The 16,773-nt window shown below is 41.3% G+C and overlaps 1 protein-coding gene across 1 annotated transcript in view; it reads left to right on the top strand.

Annotated features, from left to right (window-relative positions):
* Positions 1–16,773, top strand: part of LOC137258828 (GTP-binding protein Rit1-like) — a 40,094-nt gene that overhangs the window by 10,405 nt on the left and 12,916 nt on the right. The window contains exon 2 of the mRNA XM_067796521.1: positions 5,357–5,436. Within this exon, the coding sequence (XP_067652622.1) occupies positions 5,357–5,436 (80 nt within the window). The remainder of the gene's footprint in view (positions 1–5,356; positions 5,437–16,773) is intronic.

The raw sequence follows: 16,773 nt of genomic DNA, 5'->3' as shown, positions 1-16,773 counted from the left end.
CAAATACTGCTATCTCTGACACACTCTCCACGCCAATGTTTCTATGATACCAGGGTCAATGAGTAATGTAATATCACTACAGCGTTAAATACTATTATCAGAGGAAATGGCACCAATGTTAAAGAGGCCACCTATACATAATCCCCGCGCCATGCCAAGTACCCAGCGCAACCCATCTCCACATGGCTAGGCGAAGATTTGAATTCGACAGATCAAGACATAGTTTGTGTTAACCCTCTCTGACCCACATCTACTGCCATCACATTTATCTACTGCCCTCTCTGCAATGCTAAAAGCACTGAATGAAGCAAGTCTAGATTCCATCAGGTTCCCAGAATTTCCCATCTAACTTCGGTTCCTGTTCAGTTTTAATGGGTTTACAGTGCCACACGGAAACACGTCAGATCAACTAATTTGCTCTGCCTTCAGACAGTCATTACGATAACAGTTGCTTTGTAATTGACAAAAATCGTGTGGTTTAGCTAAACTTGTTCTGAGATCCGCTGCACTTTCAGAGTACTTAGATTAGGGGCGGTTTGGTAGCCCAGTGGATAAAGCATTCGCTCGTCACTCTGAAAACCCGTGTTCGATTTCCAACTTGGGTACGATGTGTGAAGCCCATGTCTGGTGTCTCCCGACGTGATATTGCTGGAATTTTGCTAAAAGCGGCGTAAAACCATACTCAGTCACTCACTTAGACCAACATCTAGTCTCTGCAATTTGTGGAAAATTGTTTTTAGGTTCACAGAAGACAGTGAACAGGAGCTCAGACACTTTCTGTGGCAATCTGGACTTGCCATACATTCTAGATCTGCACGGGCATTGGGTATGTTTCCTTCAGGTTCTGTATTTCTTAATTTCTCATATGTGTCTCGAATCAAGAGCCAAGAACAAAAGTGCAAAACAAAAACAAAAAACATACAATCAAAATTTCGTTCGTCGATAGAAATGTGTTGTTCTTGGTAACCTCTGCACATAATGTCAGAGTTCCTGTAACGTAAGAACAGCGAAGACAGACATAGTGTTAGTCTTCAGTGCTATAAGGGAGATAGTGAAGAAAGCTGTATGGCTCTTAACATGACGAGACAACCTTGATGTTGATAAGCAATGGGAGCATCTTCCAACACAGGAACGTTTGACTCAGACAAAGAAGTTTACTGGGTTGTGCTGGCTGCTTGGTGTGTTGTTTAACTCAGATATTTCGTTGATGGATCAAGATTCATGTATGCTGTGGATTTGAAAATCAAACCAACAGCTATATATATTTTCTCTTCAGCACTTACATTGGTTTGTTTTGTTGTTGTTTTATACCGGACGCAGCAATATTCCAGGTATGCGACTGTGGTTTGTGTATAATCGAGTCTCGGTCATCAAATCTACGCAAATGGAATATCATAGCATGTACCAGGAATGTATTCGCGTCTGAAAACCCGATCCCCTTTGATCGTCTATTACGACAAGCATTGATTTGTGAAGATCAATACTAACCCCCATCTTCACGGGTCACCTGAGCTGTAGTAACATTGTAGAGCAGCACCCATGTTTCTCTACATCCCATTGGAAAACTGGTGGCCCATGGTCTACAGTGTCGTAGTTTGCTATGAGTGGTTGTGTCCCTTGGGTATGCCAGGAGCCGGTGACCCACAGATAAGATAGCCCCAACGATGGTACGTCAACACTAACCTGTGGTGTCTACTTTCATCATAATAGTAAACGTCAATAGTAAATGTTACTTTGTCTTGTGAGTGAGTGAGTTTAGTTTTACGCCGCACTCAGCAGTATTCCAGCTATATGGCGGCGGTCTGTAAATAATCGAGTCTGGACTAGACAACCCAGTGACCAACAACATGAGGATCGATCTGCGCAATTGGGAACCGATGACATGTGTCAATCAAGTCAGCAAGCTTGACCTTCCGATCCCGTTAGTCGTCTCTTTCGACAAGCATAGTCGGCTTTTATGGTAAGCATGCGTTGCTGAAGGCCTATTCTACCCCGGGACCTTCACGGGTCACTTTGTCTTGTATCACTTTTTTGAGACAAATAAGAGACAAATTGATAAACGCCACTCACTCATGCATTCAGTAATACCAGATACATCCCTGTACAAAAGAGTTTGTGTCACTCATTCACTCACTCTCTCACTCACTCACTCATTCACGCCGCATTAAGTAATACCAGATAGACACTCACTCACTTTTCCCGCATTCAACCCAACCAAATATTTTTGTCTTACGCATAACATTGGTTGAGGAATTCTGGTAAAAAGGAGGATTTTTTTAATGATATTAACTGCAAAAAATTGAAAGTATTATCTAACTTACGAAGTTCCATCTGCAATGAACATGATTGAAAACCCCTTATTTTCAGTTCAACCCCGCTGCATTTCATTTTGGTTTAATGCATGCAAATTTTCTTTTACGTTTGAGTATACTGGAATCATAAAAAGGATTATGTTTAGTTGTTCATCGTAATCAATTATGAAAAGTTCCATAAAGACATGGCAATTATATTCCTAGTCATAATCATAATCAATTATGACAAGTTCAATAAAGACATGGAAATTGTAATCATAATCAATACAGATTATAGTCATAGTCATAATCAATACAGAATCATAGAAAGGACCTCTGCACAGTTCTTTATCATAATCAATTATAGCAAGTTCAATGCAAACTTGCGCAAGTCTATCTCTCTCACCGTTCATCTATTGAATGCCACGGCATTCTATTACATGTCATGTGTTGCTACACATCCAAAACCACCCATGTTCACACTGATAAAGGATATGTTGATAACAACATGGTGGATGTATTGGCGTTGTTTGTGCTATACTCACACAACACTATTGTCCATGGAACCATCTTCTGATGTGAGGTCATCCTTTCATACACTGTTGTTGATCGATCCCGCAAATTGAGTCCATTAGCACGTTCATGTTGCACGTGTGCGTGGATATCAGTGTCCATTTTGTTCTAGGCTGAATAGTTATATAGAGAGGCATTCATTTATACTGACAGTCCCGTGTTGTATCGTCTATTTCTGGACGGTCCTGACATGTATTGGGCTGTGTAAATATGACGTGGAGTTGGTGTCTATGTTGATGAAGTATTGGCCACGACTAGGCTCTTAATTCTATTCTTCTCTTTGTACAATATAAGACACGAATTGGTGAGTTTAGTTATACGCCTCACTCAGCAGTATTCCAGTTATATGGCAGCGGTCTGGAATCAACCGAGCTGGACAAGACAATCCAGTGATCAACAACATGAGCATCCAACTACGCGATTGGAATACGATGATATGTGTCAATCAAGTCAGCGAGGCTGACCACTCGATCCCGATAGTCGCCTTTAACGACAATCATGGGTTGCCGTAGGTCAATTCTAGCCCGGATCTTTACGGGATGGAGACTTTGGTTGGAGATTTTGGTGCAGCCAATATCTGGGGTTCAGTCGTCATAGGGAATGGACATTGAAAAAACAATCGGAAATTTCTACTCCCCTATCCGGACCAGGCTCGATCCTTGTTTTTATGTGAAGACGAGGATGTATCTACAAGTCTGGGAACGATGTTATGCGATAAGAACTACCTCGTTTAGAACTGAGACATATAATCTATTCAGAGCGCACATTTTATAGACTGCAGTTCGTCTGTGCATGCAGTTACTGACAGCCCATTACATCCTTGTATATGAAACCCAATGCGTTACTGCAATTGCCATTTCCTTGATAAACTCGATTAAAGGATGTTGATTTCAATACAGACAGGATAATGAGAACCGATATGGCGTACAGCTGCAGATATCTGCAGTGGTGTTTATGGCTGTCTTAGTTCATATCATAGAACATTGTACGTCCAGATCTCATACATCTGTGCTTATCCCAACAGTCATATACGCTTACATTAAGTAACTATGATCTTCACAGATATATTAGTTGCACTGGTTAATTCACAGATGTTGAACACCTGATAAATCCCAATCTGCACTTTGACATAGTAGAGTCATAATTATCATAAACCTGTAACATGTAATATTAATGTTTATATGCTTCTGGGGTCGGCGGGGTAGCCTAGTGGTTAAAGCGTTCGCTCGTCACGCCGAAGACCTGGGTTCGATTCCCCACATGGGTACAATGTGTGAAGCCCATTTTCTGGTGTCCCCCGCCGTGATATTGCTGGAATATTGCTAAAAGCGGCGTCAAACTAAACTCACTCACTCACTCACTCATTTATATGCTTCTGAGAATAACAGTAACTTTGTTGCATGTCATCGTCAACGACGGAGCTGCATGCGATTAAATACCCAGAGCAAACCCCCATTTTCCAGACAGCCAGACATATTCGGTGATTATATCCTCAGGCTCATAATATATACGTTTGGTACATAATTAATTCTCTATCCATTTTCCCTATATATCCAATGTAAAGTTAGTGTTGATTGCAATTCTGAGTGCATCAGATAAATGTCTTTTTGCGATGCAAATGCTGTTCAAATGGTGGTGTTTGACATCTGAATGTGCAACAATTAGTGCAGTGACATTTATTTCTTGACATTTGTTTCTAAAATGGAATTTAAAATGTCTTTGTGTTGATTTTCTGCTAAACGTTACTTCAGATAAAAGTCTTGAATGGTATAAAGAAGTTTGTGAAGATATAAGTCGAGTGTATGGATGAAAATTTCTTCTTTATCAAACTCGTGCAATATATTAAAGAAGAAGTTGTCATCCATATACTCGTCTTATATGTAACCTTAGACAGATGTCATCCAGCCAGGAGTGCAGATAGATAGACAAGTAGATAAAGGTACCAATGGTCCCTACCTCCGCTACTTTCATATTTGATAGGATTTGAGTTGTAGATGCCCCAAATCCCATGAATATGTGTACACATTAACGAATCAGTTTCCAGTTCTGCGTTCGTAAGGTTAAAACGTAAAGACTATGACTTTGGAGACTATACGCCCAAGAATTCCACACTCTCTATCTATGTTATGACCTCCTAGTCAGATGAAAGCAATGTGATGTTGAAACATTTAGACTATGCCTTAGGAAATTATATGTCCAGTAAATCCACATTTGCTATCTGAACATCATCACCATAACATTCATTATCGGCATGCCATCGGCTTTTATGATGATAATAAATCAGTTTTCGTTTCAATCTGGAGCGCATGTATGCTGGTTTTAGAAATGGGTTCTTGCAGTCAGCGAAGACTGTTGGAGACATGGTAGCTATAAACCTATATATTTTGTTCACTAAATATAAGTTGGAATAGAATGATGTTTATGAGGGCTGAGCATGCTATCTACAATCAGGAACATACTGAGTGCATACACAGACTGTTTTATGTTCCCAGCTATCGACGAACCGGAAACGACAGTATCAGTGCTTCTAGATGAAGAGGAATCAGTTCTTGAGTTTGTTGACAACGCCTTGGTAAGTGAATTTTCATATTATTTGTTGTTGTTTTTCACGAACCAGCACACATGGGAAACCCTGCCACAAACAAGAATCACAAACACCATCACAGAACGAAATCACTTCTTAGGTGTTGAGTATGATCTAAAATTGTTATCGTCATAGAATCTAGGAATCATTTTCGGTTATGTTGATTCCTGAACAGAAGCTTGGAAAACTCAAAATTCAGAATGCCGGAATTATATAATTTGAACATATGAATTCGTATTCACTTCACAACCCTTGGCCTTTAGCTGTGTAATCTAAAAATGTCGTAGTTTTTATATACATATTGTCTGCATGTGTGACATCGGTGTACCTCTATATATTCCTTGCTGTTGCAATATGTAAATATCTAGGTTAGAAGTGATCTTTAGTACCCAATGTTTGGGTAACTGACTGGGTCGGGTGGTCAAACTCCCTGACTTGGTTCACACAGGTCATCGTACTCCATTTGCGTAAACCGATGCTCACGCTGTTGATCACTGGACCGCTGGAATATTGCTGGGTTTTGCGAAAGAATAACCTTATTCACTTACTCCTTGTTGTTGCTGTTCTTTTGCTGTCTGCGGTTGCAGCATTGCAGCTATATAACCATGAACTGTAACTAATGACCTGGAACTGAAAATTTAACATGCAAAGGTAAGGCACGTATTGACCTGAACAAGGACGCTGCACATATACTGTGTCGAATTTAGGAAGAACATTATTTTGTGATGAACACGTACAGACAAAGGGTCATACACTCACTAGCTTCTGGAGAGGCATGTCCGTAGTAACTGTCTCACTAGCTGAATCATTTCTATGTTGAGACGCTTATGCTCAAGGTAGTATTTAAACACATATCACGACACCTGTAAGTATGGTTAGAGCATCAGAATCATTAGCTGTCTCTGCATTACGTGCACACGAACATGTTAAACATTTATATATCAAACGCCAATGCCAGAGAAGAACCAGTGTCGATTATTCCACAAATTAGATTCCATCGACGTAAGAAGAAATTTCACGATATTATGTGAAATTAATAAGTAAATTAATAATATGTCAAATCAAACAAATTATGACACATCACTTGCAATGACCTTTAAATATAAAACGGCAATGGCTATAACAACTATTTTGAATTATCCCACGAATCAGACGCCACTCGTATAGCAGGAAAGGTTGTGGGAAAAATAAGACATTTCCTGAAAAAGAAAATTAAGGAAATTATTCGAAATGACTGACAATGGGGTATTTTGTATCCAACATACTGTAGATGTTTACAGTTTGTTTTTGTTGTTACTTCCTTGGTTACATCGCTTATTGGTCCAGTCACCCACAGATCGAGGACGATATCAAGGACTACAGTGATGAAAGACATCAGTTGAGTATGTGCTAGTCCTTCAAAGCAAGGAGTATGCTGTGGCATTTCCTTCTAACGAAACACTCGGCTTCCTCTGTGATAAGCAACAAAGCCTACTTCTATTATACCGATGCAATTATCTTTATAGAATGAGTCCAGGCGGTTCGGACATGAGGCAAGCACGTACATTCCATACCAAGTGTTTGTACAAGTGTTAGCACAGGCCTTGTGCCTCGAACTCATCATAGATTGTAGGTCTTGTTATTGTAAGACCATATTAGAAACGCGTAGGCGCTGTGTGGATGGTAGAAGTTTTGAAGGGTTGGATGAGACTCGCGATGTCTAAGAAGAGAAATTATTTAATAATTATGTTTTTGTTATTTTGTTTGTGATCTAATGTGATGAAGGGTTAATAACGCTACCAGCTAATTATCCTGGCATCTCCATTGTTAAGAAGCTGGGTTGTGTAAAAGGTCCTTGCTTCGATATGAATGCATCCGAGAAATCCTAACATTCTTAGATCTGTATGAATATGAATCATGGTCCTCAAACGGCAGAATTAGAAACCCCTGTTATGAGTAACCTAGGCTTGTGTGCTGGTGCATGCTTAGATGTAATTTCGCCGATATGGATGCGTTGGCATGTTATAATTATTCATTACATGTTTTATCTGAAGTTTTGCATTCGCATCAGAGCTTCTAAATCTTTCGAACGCTGGCGTTTAGACAACAAAACGGGACAATGATGCTTTGACAGATTTGTTTGGACGTCTGGACGTCACTTTGCAGAGTGTTTTGTGAACAGCTCTGTGATGAGTTTAGTTTAGAACGCTCCGAAATGAACATCGGAGTTCTTACATATCATCCGCTCCGTTATGAATGAGTTTTGTTTAACTGATCGAGATTCGAGCATTGTTGTGCCTGAACAGTAACATCAATAGCCGGTATACGCTTTAGACATTTACCGCCATGGAAACGACACGACTAGATTTTTATGTTGCTGGAAAAGTAAGGATCCGTATCGGAGGGATGTGGATTCGAACCCATAATCCCACAATCTTGGCACGCCTAACCGTCTCAAATCGATACAATGAATAGCGACAGCCAAGTAGAGTTAAACACTCTCGACCTCTTTCTCTGGTGGATCATTTCACAAACATGAGTTTGGGATTGCTTCTGTACTATGAGGAACACCAGGTCCCGGAATATGTTCTTACTCCTTCGTCAGATGAATATTTTGTCAATGAGTTAACGAACTGCTTTGTTGTCGACACGGTAGCACAAGAAGAATGTGTTATTACTATTTCATCAGGTGAATGTTTTATCAATGATATGTTAACGAACCTCTCTGAAGGGAGGGGTGGGAGGGGGGTGGGAGGGGGGTGGGAGGGGTGTGTGTGTGGATGGGGGGTCCAGCTATGTTATCGAAACGATAACATCAGAAGGTTTTGTTGTTATTATTTCATCATATGAGTGAATAGTAAAAATATACTCCGAAACGTCATGTTTCTCATAAGAGGGGTTAGCACCTAAAATGTCCGCCTCTGTGTGCATCATGTCCTAAACGTTGTTACAAGATTTCATTTCACCCAAACCTGTATATTTAGAGAATTATTTACAGCTGCGTGTTTATTTCAATGAAAAATCCAAATTCTGTTTGCTAATCTATTTTTCTGTCAGTAAGTAAACAGAAGCGATATAACCATTTTCAGCAATCATAAAAACTATGCTAAAAACTCACTATCAGTTAATTGTACCCCTTGTTCGCGAACAAAAATGTCACGAAAATATCGAGAAAAGAGACGGTAAAAAATGTCTCGGAATGGTTGCCAAGGATAGCGTGTTTATAATATAGAAATAGCATACTGTCGGCATTAAGGTTCCCTTCTGTTTCTTCACAGATGGTTTGAGTTCAGTCTCCAGGTAGACCAAGGCAAAAGGGTCTTCACAGGTTAATGTACCACACATTCTCTTCCCACAGAGGTTAGTGTAATATCTTCCTGGGAAGCTTTGTTGTAATACGTCCTTTTCATGGTGCGGGTGTTCAGGATTCGTGACTGGTTGCAATCGGATTTAATTGTGCAATTAGCGACGTTGTTTCAGAAGTGATTATTCGCAAGGCCTCTGTTAGAACCTCTTTTTAGACAAAAGTCACATGTAATAGGGGATCAATGGCGTCACCATCTCCTACGTTGACAACGGACAGGCTAGCCATTAAATGTCTTGTGTGTCACATCAACATAAGTCGCCGGCAGAGGAGGGATATTTGTAGCCCCATATTTGCTTGCATTATGGTCGAGCTGGATCAAATCAGTTTAACACTGTTCTGATTCGATAGTAATAAGGGAGATAATTCGTGTTGGGATTTTTTGCCGCTAGGGGACTTTACGAGAACCTGGAAATATGGCCGTATGGGAACAGCGGTTTGTAGGAAGATATAACAAGTAGTCTCTGTGGGAAGAGAATGTGTACCACATTGTCAGTGATATATCGACATTAAAGATAACCCGGAAGAAAACTAGAGTGAGCCAAAATCAGAATTTGTTTTACTATATACACGTGTTTCGTGGATTTGTTGTCTAACCTTGCCTTCAGCAATATTACAGCTGTATGGCGGCGGTCTGTGAATAATCAGAGGTGGACAAGACAACCAATTGATCAGCACCATGAGCATCTTAATTGGTATACAATTGCATGTGTCTACAGTGTTCGAAATAGTTTCCAAATTGTGCTAGCCAGGCGGTTTAGCAATGTCCGAAAGTTACTAGCCCTCAAAATAATTCACTTGTCCGAAATTTGAGGAACATTTTGTCAGACCCAAACATTGCATGATTTAAAAGTGTGTTATAAGTTTACAAGTCAGAGAGAGTGGTATATTTACAAAATGGCCCCATGAAAATTTACAAGCCAGTCGGGCCAGTCACTGTGGAGATTTACTGGCCCAACTGGATTTTTACTAGCCATGGGCCAGCGGGCTGTGGCTATTTCGCACATTGTGTGACAACCAAGTCAGCAAGCCTTACAACCCGATGCTGCAACTGTCGCCTCTTACGACAAGCATGGGTTGCTGAAGAGTATAAACGGGATCTCCTCGGATCGATATACATGTTGTATATGGATGCTATGTTGTGAACGTTTCTTAAGTCCTTTATGTCTCTGGACTCATTAATTTTCACGGAAGCTGTCCGTTCTTCTCATTTAACGCAAGAATCCTTACGACGTATGCATACAGCTAATATTACAGTCACGATCTCTCCAAATTGACGTCACTGTGTATCACACTGTACATTAATAGTAAAATGCACTCAGATCAAGACGGAAGAAGCCCCTCACGACGCCATGCCAACCGAACACTTCCCAAAACATTGTTGCGTGTCAGGAGTAACATTATTTTCGGTATTTATTTATTTTTTTTGGACATGTGGATGTAGCCTAGCTGTCTCTCTGAAAGTTCTGCAATAATGCTGTAGGCATGGTGTATATGTTACATGTGTCAGGTTTGTAACTTAGAGATTAAATGCAGCAGGGTTAGAATTGGCCTACAACTCACCATTCTCAAGAGGCGACTGACGATATCAAGTGGTCAGGCTCACTGGTTTAGTTGACACGCGTTATGTCCCACTAATGTAGATCGATGTTTTACATTGTATGCCTAATTAGATAGTTTTCAGACCGCCGCCATACAGCTGGCATATTGCTGAGTGCGGCGTCAAACAGCAATCAAACCAAACAATATTCAGGTCATCCGGCTTGTATAGTAACAGACGCGTTTTACTTGTTCGAGAACAAAGTGCTTTTCAATAAAAGTCCAAGCCCCGCTCCTGTCTCGAAAGTGACAAACTGACTCCCCGAAAGTCGTATATTGTGCCTGCTGTAAGAACGGATACAGCGGAGAGGCTGGCTTGCAGAAGGCCAGGATAGTAATACGAGAACTGATCGGTGATAAATCATATCATCTTCAAACGAAAGAGATTTGACGAAAATACGTGACAGACAAGTTTTGTATTATCTGTGTATAATCAAAGCTGTGCACAACAATCCGGTGATCAACAGCATGAGCATCGATCTACACAAAAGGTTTGCAGTAACACATGTCAGTGTCAATAATGCCAGCGCACCTGATCACCGTTGCTTGCCTCTGACCACACCGGCTGCTGAAAACCCATTCTAATACGGATCATCGGTAACACTGATGAGCGGATGGGTTGTTTCATTCAAAGGAGCCTGTGAATATCCAGCTTAGAACTGATCTTCAGCACCCCAGTCGAAAGTGGCGACTGACAGGACCAGATGGCTAAGCTAGCTGACATGGTTGATGCATGGCCTCGTATTCCATTTGTGTAGATTATGATGTTAGTCTGGAATGTCCAAACTCGACTATTCACAGACCGTCTATATGAAGCTGGAAATCGCTTAGTGCAGAGATAAACAATAGGAATAAAATAAATATTCCTGTCTGAGTTTGTGCGTTGTATACATGTCTGTAATGTGAGTGTATGTGCACGTGTGTGTGTGTGTGTGTGTGTGTGTGTGTGTGTGTGTGTGTGTGTGTGTGTGTGTGTGTGTGTGTGTGTGTGTGTGTGTGTGTGTGTGTGTGTGTGTGTGTGTGTGTGTGTGTGTGTGTGTGTGTGTGTGTGACATTTAGTTATATATGTTACAGTCAATCTGTGAAATCAGTCATTTCAGGTAATGCCTAAACCATTTAGGCGTTTCGCGTAATGCCGGATGCGTTTAGGCATTTCATGACATGACTGAATTCGCTTAGTCATTACGTGAAATGACTGATTGTTGTGTTAGTTGATTACACAGATTGCCTAAAGCTTCAGGCAATCCGTGTAATCTCGCAAACTACCCTGAAAAAACCTCGGTCACTTCCTAAATCACTGACGCTCAGCATCTGTAGGAAAGAACATGGATATCGAAGTAAAATTTCGAACCGAATTGCTCGCAAAGTACCGGAACAATCCAAAGGTCTTGATTCCGAGAGAGCTTTACACTACTACGTTGGACGAACTGAGACTAGCGTCGACACTAACCGGAAAGAAAACAAGGCATGAATACTACCTATTATCGAAGTAAGTGTCATTCATTGATATTTGTTCGGTTTTCTATTTCCATCTTACTGTTGCAATTGCTTTTAACTTCGATAGATTAATAACCCTGCCTGAACTTGATTGAGTGTTTTACTGGATGGCGAAATTGGTCGCAAATCATTCGCTGATACTAAGAGTGACGAGATAATGCAGTGTGGAGACGTCGAGAAGCTGATCAAGCGGCGCCAGGACCCAAAGGCGTCTCCAGTTTACTACGCCTCCATAGAAGATACCCTTGAAGCGATCAAGCGAGTACATCTGGCCACCGGGCATGGTGACTGTGACAGGATTACCAAAGAAATCAACAAAAAGTACGCGAACATCACGCGAGAGGCGCTTGAATTGCTCAAGTCGTTTTGTAAAGAATGTCAGAAAAAAGGAAGCGACCCAGGACAAATGATGACGATGACCACCAAACAGCAACAACACCAGACCTTCAAGACCAAGGGCTGCAGCTTGAAGGTACCCTACCAGACACAGGTCGCGAGTCGTTACAAGTCCAGCGAGGAAAGTCCAAACCAGGGTAAGGGAGAAACGACGGAAACTATCGAAGAGCAATCAGAAGGAGAACCTGAGAGTGTCCAGCAGGATACGGTGATGGGGGAACCTTGATCAGCGGCACGTCAACATTCACTCCGAGCGGAATATAGCACAAACGTCGCAGCTGAAACAGGCCGAGAGGATGGTGAAGAGAAGCCGTGTGGAAATGGTTGCCGGAAAAGTGGGTGACAACGTCGCTGTGCCTATTCCTCTTGTCGATAGGGGAAGAGGAGACCCAAGGAATATTCTCGGGATCGTGTTGGACAGGAATGAAAACGACTTGTGCACCATCTGCGTGAAGGGTGGGATTCTCAAGGAAAAATATTCGCGTAATCAGTACGATGTCTGTCCTCAAACTCTGCTGACAGAGCAAGATGTCGACCAAACGAAGACCATCAGCTTGAGACAAGCCGTGAACATGGAGTCTAGCTCAGGTGGACAGGGTTTTATTCACTGTAATTGCTCGGGACATACAAAATGTCAAACCAACGGCTGCAAGTGCCTCAAACATAAAGTCAAGTGTTCAAGCCGCTGTCATAATAGCTTGAACTGTAAAAATAAATGATATAAAGTACGTATGATGACAAAGCCTACAGTTTCACCAGATTTGAATTGTAAATACTTTATCCAGCTTCACGATTTTAATTGAAAGTGCGAAACGAATGCAATGTAACATGTATGGTCTGTAATTGAATACAGTATTGTTGTTAGTCATTTCACGTAATGCCTGACCCCGAATTTCAGTCATTTCACGTAATGTCTGAAAATGTTAGTCGTTTCACGAAATGCCTAATCACAATCAGTCATTACGCGAAATGCCTAAATCATTTAGGCATTACGTGAAATGACTGATTTCACAGATTGACTGTAACATATATACTGTATGATATTAAATTTAATATATAAGAATCATAGGGTTTACATTGTCACAGGAACACTAACCCCTTTTCCATTCTCAGTGTTTGGACGAGCAAACAAACATCGAAATCTTAAAACGGAAAAGCTCCATCATTCGTGTCAGATAATTCCAGATCCGGTGGAGGACTTCATGAAAAACACATATTTCATTTTGAAACTGAAACGAAACATAATTCTCTCCGGTAGCAGGAGTGGTAATGCAAAGGTTGGTACATTCTTGTACACCTACCAAGGGAATTTCTAAACTTAGGAACAAAAGTTGTTGTTCGTCCTTCGTCACTTGAAGACGAGTTTGTAAGTCCTCCATAAAACGAATCCCTGATATATTGATCAATTTGTCGGAACACTTTAGTTTATCTCTGTAGGCGTACTTGAACCTAGTGTGTTCTGCGTGAAAACCTCAAGATGATGATCAAAGACCAAATAACAGTTCATTTTCCTCTTGACAATATTCAGCGAAGAAGGTTCTTGCGAAAGTACTTCCAGTCACAGGCAATTAATACACAGGGCAAAGAAGAGGTTAGGCTTTGAGAAACCCTTGGGGCAGATCCGCACAACCGAGGACAGCATCAAAGATAATTGAAGACGCTTAGGACCATTTGCAACTAATATTTCATAAAGTGAAAACAATTACCGGTCGCTTTTTTACGAAATCAGAAACACTTTAATGATATCAGTGTCTCCTTATGAACCGAAACCAAAATATGTCTTTAATCCTTTTCATATTGAATGTACTCCAACGACTTCCTGAAAAACTGTCTGACATTTACGTTCCTTTTGCGTTAAATGCTGTTCGGTGTTATTGCGCCTTGCCTACGAACACAATAGAGATACCAGATGTTAATGGATCAATCGTTTAGCACGCTGAGGCAGGTCTGGGATTATCACATACTGGAGACCAATGCCACGAAGTTGCTTTAGGAGATGATGTGGGTTGCGTGGAAACAACGGGAGGTTCGTGACCTGTGAGAATCGAGAGGAAGCAAGGAAAGTGTTATACGATATTGAGATATGGTCACCGCAACGATCGCTATGTGATTATTACCCGCTGTCTTTTTCCAGTCGTCCGGCGGAAGTCAGGGTTAGAACTTGACTTCTAGACTGTCTCTCAGTCGCTCATACGCATTATTATCTCTTGTCTTATCCCAACCTATTCTAAATGAAGCAAGTCTAGATTTCCTCAGGTTCATGGTCTCATCTTTCACTGGGGATCGTTTTCAATTTCAAAGTAGTTTCCATCAAAATCGTTTATATTTTCAGAGACAAAACGTGTGTCTACTTATCTTCCGGAACCCATATTTGTAAGCCTTACTGAATTGGCTGATGCACATCATCGTAATCCATATGATCAGATCGATGCTCGTTTGTCAATCACCGGTTTGTCAGGTTCAGATTCAAGCGTTATAAAACTGGAAGATTGCTGACTGCGGCGTTAGATATGAAACAAGCAATGATCAGGCAATCAATCAATTTTTGCAGCATTGGAGCACTAGCTGTGGATTTAAGCTACATCTTGAACAGAAAAAAAAACGCGAATGCTTTCGGTATGTCAGATATAATTCTGTGGAATGTAGACAGCAGGGATATCCATGGAACGAAGTGTTCTTGAAATCTACCAAGAACAAGAGCTGTATCGAGATACAATCGTTGCGATGAGGAACACATCACAGTTAGCCGTGAGGATTAGGGCTACAACTGATCTGCAGCAACAGCAACCCATGGTTGACTGGATCGAGTGGTCACACTCGCTGACTTGGATGACATCATCGTATGCTAAGTAGGTTGATTTTGATCACTGGATTGTCTGGTCCAAACTCGATTATTTACAGCCCACGCCTTGTAGTTGGAATATTGCCGTGTGCAGAGTTAAACAACAAACCTATCATACCATGATATTGATACGTTTAAATTTGCCAAACTCGCCCTGGGTCAGTCCAGATAAATAGTTGTGTTGTGTGAGGGATGTTTTCGTAAACTATTTTAGCGATATGGATGTATGGCGGTCATTGCGTTTCATTTTGCATGCCGTTGTATACACATAAACTGTATATTGCGTTTAGTCCAGACATAGATACAAGCCTTATTCACAAAGCCGTGGGAGTTTCACACACACACACCCCACACACACACACACACACATACCACACACACACAGAGAGAGAGAGAGAGAGAGAGAGCGAGAGAATCCTTGATCCACCAATGCAATACCCATGCTCACAGATTTCGCCGAAGTGATAAATCTCTCAATCTTGCATCACTTTGGTCCCAGTACGCATTTAGGCCGTTGAAGACCTTTCAAAGAGGCTTTAAATAAAGTTTATGATCGTTCAGGAAGCCTCGTAAAATAACGCTGCAATCAAACCAGGCGCCATTTCACGTTCTCTTCAAAGCGATGTTTTATCGAGCACATAAACTACATATATTCACTGGCGAAAGCTGGAGCTCATAATATAGTTTTATGGCGCATGGATCTGGATACTATGACATTAACACACTCTTGCATCGTAATAACATTGAGGTTGATAACAATTCAGGGCCATTGCAGATTGTATGACATTACCTACAGTCACAACGAAAAGCTGACGTACACAATGTACAAAGCTTACTTCCGATCTGCTCTTCAACAAAAACTCGTATACCCATAGCTACGGCCTTGTGATGTTAACCAAAGGATCAGTTAGAGTCAACGGAACTGTTATATTAGTCATCTTTTTATTTCCTTCAAGGTTTCATTGATTTCGAGCATTCGCAATCATTAGCGCAATTGATTTACAACATGCGTGGCCCTATTACCTAATCGTGTAATATCCCAATAGAGCTTATATCAGAGACTGACTACACGACTGTATGCGTAATGTGTCGTTTTCTTGTATAGCAGACGCGCATGCCCATGCGGGTCTGAAAACTGAAAAAGCGGGTGTGAATTGGTCCTCAGCAACCCATGCTTGTAAAGGCGGCTAAAAGGGGTGTCGGATACCCTGATTTCAAGACAATCTCAGAATACCAGTAATGAGATATGACCCCCTCCCTCAACGTAGTCGGGAATTCAGGCTAGCTGACGTGGTTCACACATGTCAACGTCGTGGTTCACACATGTCAACGACGTGGTTCACACATGTCAACGTCGTGGTTCACACATGTCAACGACGTGGTTCACACATGTCAACGTCGTGGTTCACACATGTCAACGACGTGGTTCACACATGTCAACGTCGTGGTTCACACGTCAACGTCGTGGTTCACACATGTCAACGTCGTGGTTCACACATGTCAACGTCGTGGTTCACACATGTCAACGACGTGGTTCACACATGTCAACGTTTTCCAACTGCGTAGATAGATGCCCATGATGCTGGTCATTGGATTGTCTGGTCAATACCCCATTGTTTACAGACCGTCGCCGTATGTATAACTGTAA

The sequence above is a fragment of the Haliotis asinina genome, chromosome 12 (genome assembly GCF_037392515.1).
Source record: "Haliotis asinina isolate JCU_RB_2024 chromosome 12, JCU_Hal_asi_v2, whole genome shotgun sequence".
Lineage (NCBI taxonomy): Eukaryota > Metazoa > Mollusca > Gastropoda > Lepetellida > Haliotidae > Haliotis > Haliotis asinina.
Note: the sequence above shows the minus strand (reverse complement) of the source record. Positions and strands in the feature narration are given on the sequence as shown.